This window comes from Corythoichthys intestinalis, chromosome 11 (genome assembly GCF_030265065.1).
Source record: "Corythoichthys intestinalis isolate RoL2023-P3 chromosome 11, ASM3026506v1, whole genome shotgun sequence".
In the NCBI taxonomy this organism is placed as follows: domain Eukaryota; kingdom Metazoa; phylum Chordata; class Actinopteri; order Syngnathiformes; family Syngnathidae; genus Corythoichthys; species Corythoichthys intestinalis.
Genome location: NC_080405.1, coordinates 30,810,880 through 30,828,531, shown reverse-complemented (window position 1 = coordinate 30,828,531; position 17,652 = coordinate 30,810,880). Strand labels below are relative to the sequence as shown.

Sequence of the window (17,652 nt, the reverse complement as noted above, 5' to 3'; positions counted from 1 at the left end):
AACTATCTCTTAATTGTATTTTTTTTTTTGTTATTGTCGCATTTTCTCCCACATGTTAGACGATAAATAAGCGATCCAAACAAAGACAAATTAAAAAACAACTTTTAAAAGGGTGAATATATGAAAAAGAAAATCTCGACCACTCCTTGATGTCTGCGATTTCTGTGTCGCGACTAGAGATGTCCCGATCGATCGGGTCTGAGGCGTCATTTTCAAAGTATCGGAATCGGCAAAAAAATATCGGCCATGCCTTTTTTAAATATATATATATTTTTTAATTAAATCGTTTTCTAATTGTATTTAACGTTACAGACATAACATGTTACACTCATCCAGAGTCTTTAGTTTAGGCTTAAGGTGGGGTTATCAGATTTATCCCAATAACGGTGGTAATTAATTTTTAAAAAAATGTATTACATTAAAATATTTAAAATAATAATAATACATCATACTTGTATAGCTCTTTTTTGGACACTCAAAGACGCTTTACATAACATAACACATAAATAGAATTAAGAGGTGGGAAAAGCTAGTTTGAACAGGTGGGTTTTTAGGAGTGATTTGAAGTTTTGTAATGAGTCCGAGTTCCTGATGGGTTTTGGGAGTGAGTTCCAGAGTGAAGGGGCAGCAGAGGCGAAGGCTCGGTCCCCCAAGGTTCGGTGATTAGTGCGAGTGATGGGTGTGAGGAGATTGGAGTCGGCAGAACGTAGGCGGCGAGAGGGACAGTGCTGTTGTAGAAGGTCAGTGAGGTAGGAAGGGGGCAGGTTATGAAGGGACTTGTAGGTGAGGAGGAGGAGTTTGTACTGAGCGCAATTAATGATTTAACGCAATTAATGCATGCGCTGCACGACCCACTCACGCATTGTCGCGCTCAATCTGTAATGGCGCCGTTTTACCTATATAGAGAGAGAAATTGATCTTTTTCTTAACAACTTATGTTATTTCCAAACGCAAAAAAGATATCAATATCAATCGGTAGCACTACGCACAGTCATGGTTCCACTTCCCATCATGCATTTGGGCATGGCCACAGTATCATTTACTGCAAGCTCAACAAATACACTATATGGCAATATTTTGTCACAATATACAAAGTCACAAGTCTTTCTATCCGTGGATCCCTCACACAGAAAGAATTTTAATAATGTAAATGCCATCTTGAGGATTTATTGTCATAATAAACAAATACATTACTTATGTACTGTATGTTGAATGTATATATTCGTCCGAGTTTTATTCATTTTTTTCTTAATGCATTGCCAAAATGTATATGACCGGGAAAAATTATCGGGAATGATTGGAATTGAATCAAGAGCAAAAAAAAAAAAGCAATCGGATCGGGAAATATCGGGATTGGCAGATACTCAAACGATCGGGATCGGATCGGGAGCAAAAAAACATGATCGGAACAACCCTAGTCGCGACCCTTGTTATATTACCATGTTTCACCCATAAAATCCCCCCAAAATTGGGGATACCTGCTACATGGAGTTTTTGGATCGAAACAAGGTAAGTATGCGATTATATCTCGTTAAAGTCATGGCGTCTGTAATTCTGCTCTCGTGTGCTCTCACCTCCAGATAGGGTTTTGCTGTTTAAAAAAAAAAAAATGCCCTCCTGTTCAAACATTTTCTTCCCCCAGAAAATTGAGATTTTAAGCTTTCCAATGATATATCAAACATGCATATAGGACAATTTTGAGTTTGGCCAAATTGGGGGTCTCAGAGCGGAACTTCAAGTCACCTGAGTGTTTTCCGCCATATATATTGAGTTACTTGGGTCCATAAGCAGTGTGTACAGTGGTACCTTGACATACGATTGCATCGACATACGATCCTTTCAACAGCCGACGTACAATTTGACTCGTTATTTGCCTCGACATATGACGACGTACTCGAAATATGACAATGTATGACAGCGCATTTCATTTTCCCGCAAGATGTACGCAGAGGGGGTTTCTTGTGAGAGATATCAACATGGGTGCAAAAAAGGTTAGTGCAGGTGGTGAAAAAAGGTGATGTTTAACATTGAATTTAAGAAAGAAATGATAGAAAAATATGACGTGGTGTGCGTGTGAGTGAACTGGCTTGACAATATGACGGATCTCCTCCGACCTCCGTTCGCTAGTCTCTGTAAGTTATGGTGACAATAAAAATATTCTTTTTAAATTTCCGCATAAATATTATTATTATCATTGTAACATCGGCAAAGAAATAGCCAGCCTCGTCAGGTTTTTAATCGTTTATTTCAGAACTTGTGCAACACAACACTGCTACTGTCTGCCGTAGCCAGTGTATACAGTAACGAGCAAGTAATCTGATTAAAGTTAGTTTCCTTAGTGCCTATGCGTTACTATTGTGTTTTTGCCTCATATTGTAAGTAGCATGAAGAATACTGTAATCATGTACGAAGGGCATTTCGAATAGAAGATGTTGCTTCTGACATCATATTTCACGTTTTCTCTTCGGTATTAAAAAATAAATAAAAACGGGTCACGTGTATTACAATGCTGTTTTAGCGCTGTCTAGTGTCTGCAGCGGCCAACAACAACATAGCTTGGCTACCTCATCAGGACGCAAACAAGAGGCAAGAGAGATACCACAAATGGCTGCATTTGCTCCCTGGAAATACAGCCATTACTTCAGATTTCTGTCCAGTAAAGATGACAAAAACATCTCAGTGCGTTGCGAACTTTGCCCTGGCTCAAAAACATTGTCGACCGCTAAAACACACATCCACAGCCAATTCAAGGAATCACTTGGAATTACAGCACAACGCGACAAAACTCGAAACAAAGCCTACAGGTGAAGAGACAGCCAGCACTTCTACAGTTTATAACCAGCCTTTACGTAAATTTTATAGTTACAGTTTGTAACCATAGTGGGAGTTTGACTTTTCTGGAAGGGGAAGGGGTTCAAATCATGTTGATGTCAAAAGTTTGGACACCCCACATCATTTGTGCGTTTATATATTTTCTCTACTACCGTATTGGCCCGAATATAAGACGGCCCTGATTATAAGACAACCCCCTCTTTTGTATGAAAAAAGACTTTTTGAACACCAAATTAATTTTTATACAGAAAATTATTTCAGTACATCTGAAACAAATGATTATAAAAATATATTTGAGAGAAAAATCATGTTATTTTACCTCATTCATATCTTAATATCTGATCATTTAAATATGTAAACTAAAGTGCAATCACATTCGTAAATGAATGGCTTCTGGTTTTTGAAATGTCAATAAACCAATCTATTGTGATTAAACAACAAAATTGCAATAACTGCATCAACCATCAAAGTGAAGTCTAACTGTAACTGTAATCTTGAAACAAATCTGAATAAGGAAAAACATTGCAATAAAAATAATGCAAACTGGCTAAACTAAAAAGAGTAGCTGAGATTTGTCATGACAGAACATTGCTTCAATAATATTTGGCGCCATCTAGCGTCTTGAAAGGGTATAATGTCTAGACCGCGAATATAAGACGACCTCCTCTTTTTCAGTGTTATTTCAATGCAAAAAACACCGTCTTATATTCGGGCCAATACGGTATTTGCATTGTAAATTCTCACTGAAAACATCAAAACTATGAATGAACATGTGGAATTATGTCCTTGGCAAAAAGATTAAGATAGCTGAAAACAGGTTTAATATTCTACATTCTTCAAAGTATCCACCCTTGAGGTGTGTCCAAACATTTGGCCTGTATTGTGTATATATAAACATCTTGACACTGTTCGTGTTCAATCCTCGGTTCAAGCTCAGTTGTTGTTGGCATCTTTTGAAAGCTTAGATTTAAAGAAATTCTAAATGTTCATCTTGCCTCCTTAGGTGTAGTTTTGGCAAAGCAAAGCAAAGGACGATCTCTAATGTGCTAGTCAAATGATCTGTTCAAAAAATAATTTTTACCCATAATGAAATACTTTGTAGGATTCTTGTTCATTTCATTCATTTTTGTTGTTTGCTTTACAACTTTTATAGACAACATTTTAACTGCTAGGTCTTTATTTTAAAGGGGAAGTTGAGAATTTTTGAGATTAGGCTTAATCTTCAAATTAGTGGAGGTTTAATTAGTTGTTGGAGTTGATTTCAACAAATTCTGTGCAGTTTGTCTGTTATTTATTAGTTTCATGGCTCCAGAGTCGCTAAGCTAGCGTAAGTCAGTGGTGGTTGAAATCAACTCCATTGACTACTTAAACCCCTGCTAACTCGAGATTAAGCTTATGTGAAAATTTAATTACATGCACTTACATTCTGTTGTCATTCTTATGCAGCAAAGAGAAAAATTGGTAAAAAGTAACTGATTACTTTTAAAGTAACTTAGTTACTTTCAAATAAAGTAATCGGTAAAGTAACTAGATTATTTTTGAGGCACAATTAGTAATCAGTAATTAACTCATTTGCTCCCAAAAACATATAAATACGTTCTATTTTTAATTGCTTCAGTGTCCCAAAAACCTATTTATACGTCTTTTGCGGGGTTTTTTTCACAATGGGCATCTACAGGTTCCCATGTATCTTAGATAGAATGCACAAAGCTTAAAACCCATTTTAAAGCAATAAAACCGGCCACTGGAGGGCAGTAGCGCATTTGGTATGACCCCCAACCAGATTCAACCAGTACAGCGTAGCTGTGACCGTGCTGCTCACCGAGCAGAGCCCGCTCAGCAGGCTCGCTGCTCGCGTTCCCCGTACCCTCCAGTGTCCCGCACGGAAACGCGCACGGCCACGACTTATGACCATTTCGATTTACAAACCATGTCCTGGAACGGATTAAATTCATATGTAGAGGTACCATTGTATTTCTGTTTCTATTCATTTTGATTTAATTCATATCAACATGGTATTAATTCATAATACCATGTTGATAATAATAATCAACATTGTATTATTGAAACATAGCATTAAAAAATACAGTAATGATTAATTGTTAAAAATGATAATACAATAATTAGGGCTGTCAAAATGATCGCGTTAACGAGCGGTAATTAATTTTTTAAATTAATCCTGTTAAAATATTTGACGCAATTAACGCACAAATGCCCCGCTCAAACAGATTAAAATGACAGCACAGTCAAAGGTGTACTTGTTGTGTTTTTCGGAGTTTTGCCGCCCTCTGCTGGCGCTTGGGTGCGACTGATTTTATAGGCTTCAGCACCCATGAGCATTGTGTAAGTAATTTTTGACATCAACAGTGGCGGGCTACTGGTTTATTTTTTGATTGAAAATTTTACAAATGTTATTAAAACGAAAACATTAAGAGGGGTTTTAATATAAAATTTCTATAACTTGTACCAACATTTATCTTTTAAGAACTACAAGTCTTTCTATCCATGGATCGCTTTAACAGAATGTTAATAATGTTAATGCTCTCTTGTTGATTTATTGTTACAATAAACAAATACAGTCCCTATGTACCGTATGTTGAATGTATATATCCATCTTGTGTCTTATCTTTCCATTCCAACAATAATTTACAGAAAAATATGGCATATTTTATACATGGTTTGAATTGCGATTAATTACAATTAATTAATTTTTAAGCTGTAATCAACTCGATTAAAAATGTTAATCGTTTGATAGCCCTAACAATAATACTTGCTAATACAATTATTTTAAGTGACCAAATATAATCACTTGGGTTAAATGGTCTTACGTGTCAACTTTTGAATTGCTGTCCACTGCATTGACCACTGTCCCTGCAAGGGTTAAACAATCTTGGATTTACACACATGTACTGTATATTTTTAATATAAATAAACATTTATCAACTCATTGGCTTCCTATCACAGAGCGAGAAATTGTCCCAAAATCAAGAGAAAGTGTGCAAAATTAACGGAAGAATCTGGAATTGGCCCAAAATCGACTGGAGGTGACTCTAAAGAAATAGGAATTGGTAATTAATATTATTCATTCATTCATTCATCTTCTGTACTGCTTCACGAGGGTCACGGTTATTATTCATTTCTGTTAAACGGAAGGAAATTAGGTCATGATACCTACCCAAGGAGAAAATCTCCCACATGAGAACACCAAAGGACCACACGTCGCTCTGAGTAGTGTAAATCTTGTCAAAAATGGCCTCGGGTGCCATCCACTTGAGCGGCAGCCGGGCCTAGAAAAGCACCAAATTAAAATGAGTGACCCTTCCCCACATCTTTCATATTTTCTGATTCGCCACCGACTCACATCTCCTTTGCGCACATAATCGGGATCCTTGTAGATATCTCGGGCCAGTCCAAAATCGCAAATTTTTACGACGTTGTTCTCAGACAGGAGAATGTTCCGAGCGGCCAAATCCCGATGGATGCACTGAGCAAAAGAAAACAAGTTTAGTGGGAGGAGACTTCATTTCTAAGTCATTGGCTGCCATTGATGGGGTTAGACCAGTGCTTCTCAATTATTTTCTCTTACAGCCCCCCCCCCCCCCCTCCCCGGGTTAGGGTTTAGCCCAACTCTGCCGCCAATGTAAATAGTATCATTTGTCTCTACAATTATTATTATCATTAGTACACCTCTGTATAACATTGTGTCATTTTTTTCATAATCAAGGAAAAAGTAAAAGAGATCAACATAGAATAAAGTATGACTATCAGCATTGTAAGCCATCAATTTGCCTGAATGAAAGAAACAAAAAAGTCACGTCCAAACTGCAAAAATACACTAAACGTACAAACCATTTGATACTGAAAAATAAAATTTACTAAAATCAATCAATAATAATGAATTCGAATTTATTAGCAACATTAACTTACGAAGACAATATGCCAAACAATTTGACAGAAAAACAAAAATACAACAAAAACGACAGTGTCACTGGACAGAGGGACAGTTTATATTTTTGCGGCAGGCAGCTCACTGGTTATCTGCTGTGACACTGACAAAGAGGGACAATTATTGGCATTATTCGGCATATTTTCGCTGAAAAACAATCAAGCGGCTTATAAATGCATACCTGTCAACCCGAGGCCGTTCGCAATCTTACAAATAGTGATGTATGCCCTTAAAAATTGGTGACTAATCTTACAACGTTGTATATAGCGTGCAATATGAAACAAAAATAAAACTCCACTTTTAAATCAATATGAATTTATTGGTAATATTTAAAGATACACGATAATATCGGTCACCGATAATTATCGGCCAATAATGGTAATTATGACGTAACACAGATAATCCAGATAATAAAAAAATTCAACCGATAATGCAATCCGATAATTATATACTTGATTTAGCCTCCAAATGTGCGCAACTGAAGAATTCAGCCTGCCGCCTCCTCAACCCCTCCCCTCTCTGAAGCCCCTGAGGGAGGAGGGGTTGAGGAGGCGGAGTTACACGACAAGAAGTAGTTGAATATTATGGCGGCTGTTACTTAAAAAAAACGACGCTCTCGCCATCTGCGAAACATGTACCGTAGAAGTTCCACGAGGCAGAAAGAAAGCGTCCTCATTCAAAACCACTATCCCAGCAGCCATTTAAAACTGCATCACAAAGATTTTTGGAATGAATACGAGGCTGCTGTTAGCGGGAATGCTAAAGCTATTGTAAACACTAAGTTAAACTACAGGGCTTGTGACGATACAGAGTCGGGCTGTTTGGGAATGCAGCCCAAGGCGGGTGGTAAATTCGCATCTAAGGCTAAACACCGGCACGACTGGAGACCGATAGTCGGCAAGTAGCCGTCTTCCGACGGAGCCCGCCGCTCTGGCCGGTCCGGCAGGCCGCCGCCGCCTCGCCGTAGGCGGGGAGGGCCGAGCCCGGTTCCCCGGCTTCGGGACCTCCGGCGAACACCCCGGTTTCTCGAGTGTTCCCCCACGGCATGTGAGCAGAGCCAGGACCCGAATACACCGCGGCGAACCGGCTGGGGCGGGCAGATTATTCGGTACGAACATAGCTGCTGCCGAGACGAGACCCGTTTTTTTTTTTTTTTTTTTTTACCTAAATGACCCGAGAACCAAAGCGCTGGATAAAAAAACATAATGCAGTTTATACGAACACCATTCGTCATGAAAAAGTGATGTCCAGTAAGCAAGCTTATCATGACGGCACAGTGGTTAGATGATCATTTAAACATGGAGAAAACAAAGTCAGCAAGTCAATAATGCATTCAGTAAGTAAAATGACGAGCGGTCAGAATACTTTGTAACGCTGCCTTTATTTTCGGCTTAACAAAACTCAGGCACAAAACAACACGCACGCAGATGCGAGCTCCAACTCTGTCCAAATAGTACTGCCGTGTATCAGTTTAGCTGCTGTAAAGCAAATGTCATGAAAGCCGCAAATGTAAACAAAGCGCTGCAGAATGGGTACATGACATCTCGCTCTTTTGAGTTAATCATTTTCACAGTGTGCAACAAAGCATATAACATTAGCAATCACTTTTCAAAATATTTAACTTATTTCTCTGTTCAATTACAGTCACAGTAGATAATCAAATTCTTAAATCAATATTTTGTAGCCACAAATATTATTCAAAATCTTTCCTTCTTCCAAGTTTTTTTTTTTTTTTTTTTAGGATTAAGTATAATAATGTATTGCTTAAAACAAGGCTGTTAAGATTATTTTCAGCTAGCTATTTTTCTTCCAAGAAATCTGAGAGAAATACACTTGAAGCGATGGCAGATAATTTCACTTATTGCCAATAGATTTACATAAAACTGACTAGTTTTAAGGAGGTGTGTTTTGCAGTGTATTAATGTTATATATGTTAGGAATGGCTTACTTTTAAAGGCATTTTTGTGCAACTTAGGTATTTACTCTTTAAGTAATTGTTGCCAAAGGTTTACCATTACACAATGTCAGACAATCTGTCATTATTTAGATGTCTGAATTGACGACTTGTTCATATTTTATGTTGAAAAAAAGAGCAATAAATTATATTTTTGCACAGTAATATTTTCTTTTGTGTATACTTTAAAATTTTACATAAATCTTTTGATACAATTATCGGCTTGACATTATCGGTTGGAATGAGGAGGAAATTATCGGTTATCGGTATCGGTTGAAAAATGTATTATCATGCATCACTAGTAATTTTGTAACATACTGTATAACCTGGTGCAATCAAAGAAAAATCAATATCTTCAGCTACATCATGATTACTAAAATTTAACAGTGACTTTTGTTATAATTGTATGCATTTCTATCATGTATTGATGGCTGCACTTCACGGCACTTCAGCTCGCAATTCAGTTTGACTTGAAGGTAGTTCGTTAGCGTGTCCTATTATAAATTAAAAAGGTCAATTGATAAAATTAACTTACCGATGCAGTCTTTGAGTCAGGGAACATTTGTTTTGCTAATTCTGAGAAGTGCTCAGCAATAGTTGCAGGCAAATTGTGTTTGGCGACAAATTGGCAGAATAAAATCTCCACTTTAGTCACTTTCCATTCTGCAGACTTCATCTTTATGACCAGTGTTGTTAATCTTACTTTTAAAAAGTAATTAATTACAGTTACAAATTACTTCTCCCAAAAAGTAATTGAGTTAGTAACTCAGTTACCTGAATGTAAGAGTAATTAGTTACTTGGGAAAGTAACTGGTGTTAACTTTCATGTTTTTTTTTTCATTAAAAAAAAAATAAAAAAAAGGTAACCTTTGCTATGTTTGGAAATCGTTTAATGTTGAGAATCAACTGTTAAAGTTGTCAAAATTGCTACCGTTTTTGCATTAGTTCCCTTCTGTCTTCTTTTGCCATGTTAAAGTTTTAAAACTGTTTCATCATTTAAAGACAGATTCAAGTCAAGATTTTGCCGATTTAGGAGTATTTTAGATAAAAAGTTACTTAAATTCGCTAGGAAAGTTCACCACAACAGAGCCTTTCTGAGAAGTCTACTGCTTCAAAACATCTGTCATTTTGCATGTAGTTCGATAAACATGTGATATCTAGGTGTACATTGTAGGCTGTCGGCTACAGTCAGGAAATATTGGAGCCACCTAGCCTAGCATCGCGTTCACTACAGCGTCACAACAAACACTCTTCTCTCTCAGTGTCTGTGACTTTTCTCGCCTCATTCAACCAATGTAGTAACGCATCGTAACGCACACTGTCTCGTTGCCAAAACGGTGACAAAATCCGAACGGAGAAAAAAAACACATAATGCACGAAAAACGTCCCACTATTTGAGAAGTACTGGGTTAGACGTCCGATCCATTTGAACTAGGATGGCTAACTGTGATGATTCAAGGAAAAAAGTTACATATTCACAAATAAAAAATGCCTACTTTTGTCTTTATCTCATATTTCAGATAAGAAATTTGATATTTTTGTAGAAAAGATTCTGTTTAGAAAAAAGTCATTCCATTCTATAAAGTTTTTAAAAAAAAAAATTAAAAAAAGGTTTTCATAAAAGGTTGAAAAAAAGATTAATATTTTTGGAGAAATAAGTTAAGGGCAGTTTCAAGAAAAACGTTGTATATTTAAAAAATATTTGTATATATTCATATATACTTTAATTATTGAATTTTATGTTTTTTATTAGAAAAAGTCGAGGATATTCCCACAGACTTCATAATGATATTGACGGGACACATTCCCCAGACACTACCCACACTCTGCTTCAGTTGGTCGAAGTCGCAGTTGTTGTCAAACACATGCAGCGATCCAACGCTGGATTTAGGTTGAAAAAGTAAGAAAGCACCGCACACAAACAAGACGGATTGTCTGAGGAGTGATTTGTTCAAGGATTCAAAGTAATTTATTTTAATTATTATTTTTTGTACCATGCATGCATTTTGAAATTGTTGTGAAAAAAATCAATGGGAGAAATTAACCGCTACGGCATTGATTCGCAATATTTACGTGAAATAAATGCTGACTGCACGGTTTTTTGCCTTTAACCAAGACTAGAGACTGTTTTACATCCATATCTATAAAGAATTCAGGGATTTAAGCATTTATTTACAAGAATTTTCAACGTAAAAAGTTCTTTGTCTGTGTTTCCACTCGGTCAGCTTTAGGCCCCCTATTAATCGTCCCCGTGCCCTGTCAATATTTTATGAAGTCTATGATATTCCATATATGGGCTGAAATTTGAATTTCAAAAATTTCAAAAATTTAAAATATTTAAAATATTTTATTTTTAATTTTTTATGATAGACATAACTGAACTTTTTGATGAAATTCAAAATTTTTGAAATCCTACATTTTTTAAAGACTAATAGACAACCATTTTCTAAAAAAAATGTATATGTCAGAAATACAAAACTTTTTTCTTTTAAAAATATATAAATATATTGTGAAAGTACAACTTGAAAGCTTTGAATGATTACTGTCAATCCTCCCGGCTCAAATGTATCTGACATAAACCACCGTCAATGGCAGTCAGTGAATGCGCAAAAAATGTTGTTTAGTACCTTGCGAGAAGCCAAAAACTCCATGCCCTTTGCCACTTGGAAGCTGTAGCAAATCAAATCTTCCAAAGTCAGAACCCGCTTGTATAAATCCTCAGATTCTGCAAAACAAACACATGAAAACTTAACTCCACTGAAACAGTAGCAGTGAACATATAGCTAATTTTTAAGTATAATACAGGTTGAGTTGATTTTTCCTACTGTTAATCATGAAAATTAAGTAGCGCGGGGTTGTCCGTGGAAAAATGTAAGGTGGCTCATTTGACTGGCTGGGTAGAAAGCAAGTTATGTTCTGATTGGCTTTTGGTGGCACTATTTTTGACATGGTGGGCAAAAAAAACAACTCATCGGAGCAAAAAAGGTTTGTGCACTTTGAAAATAAATTTGTGTTTGCAAAAAAAAAAAAAAAAAAATTCAAGATTAAAAAATATTTTCACACACATGAAATATTTTTTCAAGCACAAAAATTACTTTTGCAAACACATTTTTTTTGTGAGTGCACACATTTGCGCAAATTATTTTACAAGCACCTTTTTTTTTTACCGACACAATCATCCTGGGCACTAGTATGACTTCATAATTTCTTACATTAATGTAAGTATAAATGTCGTTCAAATACTGTAAAACATTTCTTACACTTAAAAAAATCGCTTCGTGCGGTTAGCAAACAAATGATTTATCAGAATGAAAATCCGGGGAAGTTTGTTGTGTATAAAGTGCTTTCGCCGCGAAATTAGGGCGTCTCCTTTAAGACATCCGGGCATGAATAAATCACAACGCGTCAGGTGAAACATGCACTCAGGGTTAGAGAGTGTGGGTCGGGGGTCCATAGATGCACTCCAAAGAGGGCCCACCTGAGTAAATAACTAATCAAAGCAAAACAACACATTCCGAAACAACATGGCTGACGAGAGAGAAAGAGCCAGGAAACAAAGCCGCCCCCAGAAGACGTGGGGTGACGGCGGCCGCCCGCTGGACTGATTGTACTGCTGAACAGGAGGAGGAAAAGGACCGCAAAACAATCGGAGGGGGGTGTTTGTTCCTCAGGAGGGAGGGACAAAAAGTTCCGGAAGTTAGTGCGTTGGCAATGAATGAATACAATTATGTGGAGCAAAATAATGTTGATGTGTTTACTTAGTGTCAGTGTTGTCAACAAATGCTCAAGTCACTATGTGGGCAATGTAAAAACAGCTAATTTTTAAAGCAACTCTGGTTTGTGTATATCCGTCAATGGCAGCCAATGAGTTATTGGATGTAAAGCATTGGTTCTTAAGGGGTTTGGTGAGTAAGTTTAAAGTGTTTTTCACAGTAGCGTCAGCCCAGTGTGAAGAGCAGTCCACGGCAACCGCAAAACGGGAGGAGCCGCGTAGCCTGACGTAGATGCTGTCAGGGAGTGAAAAGCGGCAAGCATAGTCCCAAGCACCACTGCGTTTATCGGCCGTGATTTGTGTACTGGTATATCCATTTGCCGAAATAGCCTGATAGCACAGATATAAGTAAACCTGCCCCTCTGCTATTAGATGTGTTGTTGATATCAGCGCGGCCGTGGCGCGGTTGGTAGTCCGGGTTGTCCTGGGACCATATGGTGAGTGGTTGGATTCTTGGCTACAATGACAGTATTGAAGTTCGCTTTCGCAAGACACGGCACTCCATCTTTCCCCAAATGGGTTGGGAGAGCCTTGCATAGCAGCAGCACCATTGCTGTGTGAATGTGTTCTTAAAAGAGTAAATCTGTGCAAATGTGAAGCTCTTTGGGCATGTTAAAAACTAGGGTTGTCAAAATTATCGCGTTAATGGCCAGTAATTAATCACGTTAAAATATTTGACGCAATTAACGCACATGCCCCGCTCAAACAGACTAAAATGACAGTACAGTGTAATGTCCGCTTGTTACTTGTTTTTTGGTGTTTGGCGCCCTCTGCTGGCGTTTGGGTCCAACTGATTTTTATGGGTTAGTACCATGAGTGAGCATGGTGTAATTATTGACATCAACAATGGCGAGCTACTAGTTTATTTTTTGATTGAAAATTTTACAAATTTTAATAAAACGAAAACATTAAGAGGGGTTTTAATTTAAAATTTCTATAAATTGTACATTTATCTTTTAAGAACTACAAGTTCTTCTATCCATGGATCGCTTTAAGAGGATGTTAATAATGTTAATGCCATCTTGTTGATTTATTGTTATAATAAACAAATACAGGACTTATGTACAATATGTTGAATGTATAGATCCGTCTTGTGTCTTATCTTTCCATTCCAACAATAATTTACAGAAAAATATGGCATATTTTATAGATGATTTGAATTGCGATTAATTACGATTAATTAATTTTTAAGCTGTAATTAACCCGATAAAAAATTTTAATCGTTTGGCAGCCCTAGTAAAAACATGTAGATAAATGCGCGATATACAGTGGTATGAAAAAGTATCTGAACCTTTTGGAATTTCTCACATTTCTGCATAAAATCACCATCAAATGTTATCTGATCTTTGTCAAAATCAAACAGATGAAAAAACTGTCTGCTTTACCTAAAACCACCCAAATATTTATGGGTTTCATATTTTAATGAGGATAGCATGCAAACAATGACAGAAAGGGGGAAAATAAGTAAGTGAACCATCACATGTGATATTTTGTGGCTCCTCCTTTGGCAGCAATAACTTCAACCAGACACCTCCTGTAGCTACAGAGTGGTCTGGCACATCGACCAGGACTAATCTTGGCCCATTCTTCTCTACAAAACTGCTGTAGTTCAGTCAGATTCCTGGGATGTCTGGCATGAATTGCTGCCTTTAGGCCACAACACTGAAGTTGATTTATTTCTGTGTTTTTGATCATTGTTTTGTTGCAGCATCCATCCTCTTTTTAGCTTCAACTGTCTGACAGACGGCCTCAGGTTTTCCTGCAAAACATCCTGATAGACTTTTGAATTCATTCTTCCATTAATGATTGCAAGTTGTCCAGGCCCTGAGGTAGCAAAACAGCTACAAATCATGATGCTCCCCTCCACCATGCTTCACGGTGGGGATGAGGTGTTAATGTTGGTGAGCTGTTCCATTTTTCCTCCACACATGATGTTGTGTGTTTCTCCCAGAGGGTTCACTTGCTTATTTTTCCCCCTTCTGTCATTGTTTGCATGCTATCCTCATTAAAATATGAAAACCTATACATGTTTGGGTGGTTTTAGTTAAAGCAGACACAGACTCATCTGTGTGATTTTGACAAAGATCAGATTACATTTGATGGTTATTTTACGCAGAAATGTGAGGATTTCCAAAAGGTTCAAGACACTTTTTCATACCACTGTAAGTACCCTCCAATTACCATTTTATTTTGGGAGCCGCCCCACGTAGAAAATTCACTGAGAACTTTCCGCTCCGTCCAAAACGACTGCCGCCGCTCACTTTTGCCGAGAAGTCTCCTCCCACATACACAACAAATGGGCTGTCATTGAACCCTTCATACTAGGCTGCCGCTGGTTTGAAACGGCCTTAAGGGTTAGGCAAGGTTAACACAAAGGGCCCTATTTTCAACACTGGCTAAAGTAAAGTATCATTTTAGACTAGGTTTTGGACTTATTTGCCCCTAATTTATAGGCTTTATTCCTTTTCTTTTAACTGCTAGCTCGCGATCTAATGGGAGGAGAAACTGGTTTGCTCAGTGGAAGGTTAACTCGCACTTGGTTTGAGGAAGTATCACTGACCTACAGGAAGCCTTGACTGAGCATATAACGAAAAAAAAAATTGCATCATTTTACGCCACTAAAATAGTATGTGATGTAATGATGCAACATTAAATGAGAATGTAGACATGAAAACAAAAAAGGAACAGTATGAAATAGGGCTGTCAAAATTATGGTGTTAACGGGCAGTAATTAAATATTTTTTTAAATTACTCACGTTAAAATATTTGACGCATTTAACGCACACGCTCAAACAGATTAAAATGACAGCACAGTGTCATGTCCACTTGTTACTTGTGTTTTTTGGTGTTTTGTCGCCCTCTGCTGGTGCTTGGGTGCGACTGATTTTATGGGCTTCAGCACCATGAGCATTGTTAAATTACTGACATCAACAATGGTGAGCTGCTAGTTTATTTTTTGATTGAAAATTTTACAAATTTTATTAAAATGAAAACATTAAGAGGGGTTTTAATATAAAATTTCTATAACTTGTACTAACATTCATCTTTTAAGAACTACAAGACTTTCTATCCATGGATCGCTTTAACAGAAAGTTAATAATATTAATGCCATCTTGTTGATTTATTATTATAATGAACAAATACAGTACTTATGTACAGTATGTTGAATGTACAGTGCCTTGCAAAAGTATTCGGCCCCCTTGAACCTTGCAACCTTTCGCCACATTTCAGGCTTCAAACATAAAGATATAAAATTTGAATTTTTTGTCAAGAATCAACAACAAGTGGGACACAATCGTGAAGTGGAACAACATTTATTGGATAATTTAAACTTTTTTAACAAATAAAAAACTGAAAAGTGGGGCGTGCAATATTATTCGGCCCCCTTGCGTTAATACTTTGTAGCGCCACCTTTTGCTCCACTTACAGCTGCAAGTCGCTTGGGGTATGTTTCTATCAGTTTGGCACATCGAGAGACTGACATTCTTGCCCATTGTTCCTTGCAAAACAGCTCGAGCTCAGTGAGGTTGGATGGAGAGTGTTTGAGAAGCAGTCTTCAGCTCTTTCCACAGATTCTCGATTGGATTCAGGTCTAGACTTTGACTTGGCCATTCTAACACCTGGATACGTTTATTTTTTAACCATTCCATGGTAGATTTGGCTTTATGTTTTGGATCATTGTCCTGTTGGAAGATGAATCTCTGTCCCAGTCTCAGGTCTAGTGCAGATACCAACAGGTTTTCTTCCAGAATGTTCCTGTATTTGGCTGCATCCATCTTCCCGTCAATTTTAACCATCTTCCCTGTCCCTGCTGAAGAAAAGCAGGCCCAAACCATGATGCTGCCACCACCATGTTTGACAGTGGGGATGGTGTGTTCAGGGTGATGAGCTGTGTTGCTTTTACGCCAAACATATCGTTTTGCATTGTAGCCAAAAAGTTCAATTTGGGTTTCATCTGACCAGAGCACCTTCTTCCACATGTTTGGTGTGTCTCCCAGGTGGCTTGTGGCAAACTTTAAATGATACTTTTTATGGATATCTTTGAGAAATGGCTTTCTTCTTGCCACTCTTCCATAAAGGCCAGATTTGTGCAGTGTACGACTGATTGTTGTCCTATGGACAGACTCTCCCACCTCAGCTGTAGATCTCTGCAGTTCATCCAGAGTGATCATGGGCCTCTTGGCTGCATCTCTGATCAGTTTTCTCCTTGTTTGAGAAGAAAGTTTGGAAGGATGGCCGGGTCTTGGTAGATTTGCAGTGGTCTGATGCTCCTTCCATTTCAATATGATGGCTTGCACAGTGCTCCTTGAGATGTTTAAAGCTTGGGAAATCTTTTTGTATCCAAATCCGGCTTTAAACTTCTCCACAACAGTATCTCGGACCTGCCTGGTGTGTTCCTTGGTTTTCATAATGCTCTCTGCACTTTAAACAGAACCCTGAGACTATCACAGAGCAGGTGCATTTATACGGAGACTTGATTACACACAGGTGGATTCTATTTATCATCATCGGTCATTTAGGACAACATTGGATCATTCAGAGATCCTCACTGAACTTCTGGAGTGAGTTTGCTGCACTGAAAGTAAAGGGGCTGAATAATATTGCACGCCCCACTTTTCAGTTTTTTATTTGTTAAAAAAGTTTAAATTATCCAATAAATGTTGTTCCACTTCACGATTGTGTCCCACTTGTTGTTGATTCTTGACAAAAAAATTAAATTTCATATCTTTATGTTTGAAGCCTGAAATGTGGCGAAAGGTTGCAAGATTCAAGGGGGCCAAATACTTTTGCAAGGCACTGTATATATCCGTCTTATCTTTCCATTCCAACTATAATTTACAGAAAAATATGGCATATTTTATAGATGGTTTGGATTGCGATTAATTACGATTAATTAATTTTTAAGCTGTGATTAACTCGGTTAAAAATTTTAATCGTTTGACAGCCCTAGTATGAAATGAAATGAGTTTCATTTGATTTCCAACTATGAAACACAACAGCAAAAGCCAAATGATTTGTAGTAAATTTGAAATTTGAAGAAATCTGAATGGGAGTTCACTTACTGTATTAGCTTGCTCGCTAAACTAGATCAGTTTTGAATTAGGAACAAAAAGTTTTGTTGTTAAATTCTGAAGGATTCCATGAATG

General features: G+C 37.4%; 1 protein-coding gene across 2 annotated transcripts in view; it reads right to left on the bottom strand.

The window, feature by feature from the left end:
• The window catches only part of kdrl (kinase insert domain receptor like), a 106,675-nt gene that overhangs the window by 19,613 nt on the left and 69,410 nt on the right, over window positions 1–17,652 (bottom strand). For both annotated transcript variants that reach the window (XM_057850340.1, XM_057850341.1), the window contains exons 22-24: window positions 11,360–11,457; window positions 6,194–6,316; window positions 6,008–6,119 (exon numbers count right to left, since the gene is read on the bottom strand). In XM_057850340.1, the coding sequence (XP_057706323.1) occupies window positions 6,008–6,119; window positions 6,194–6,316; window positions 11,360–11,457 (333 nt within the window). The remainder of the gene's footprint in view (window positions 1–6,007; window positions 6,120–6,193; window positions 6,317–11,359; window positions 11,458–17,652) is intronic.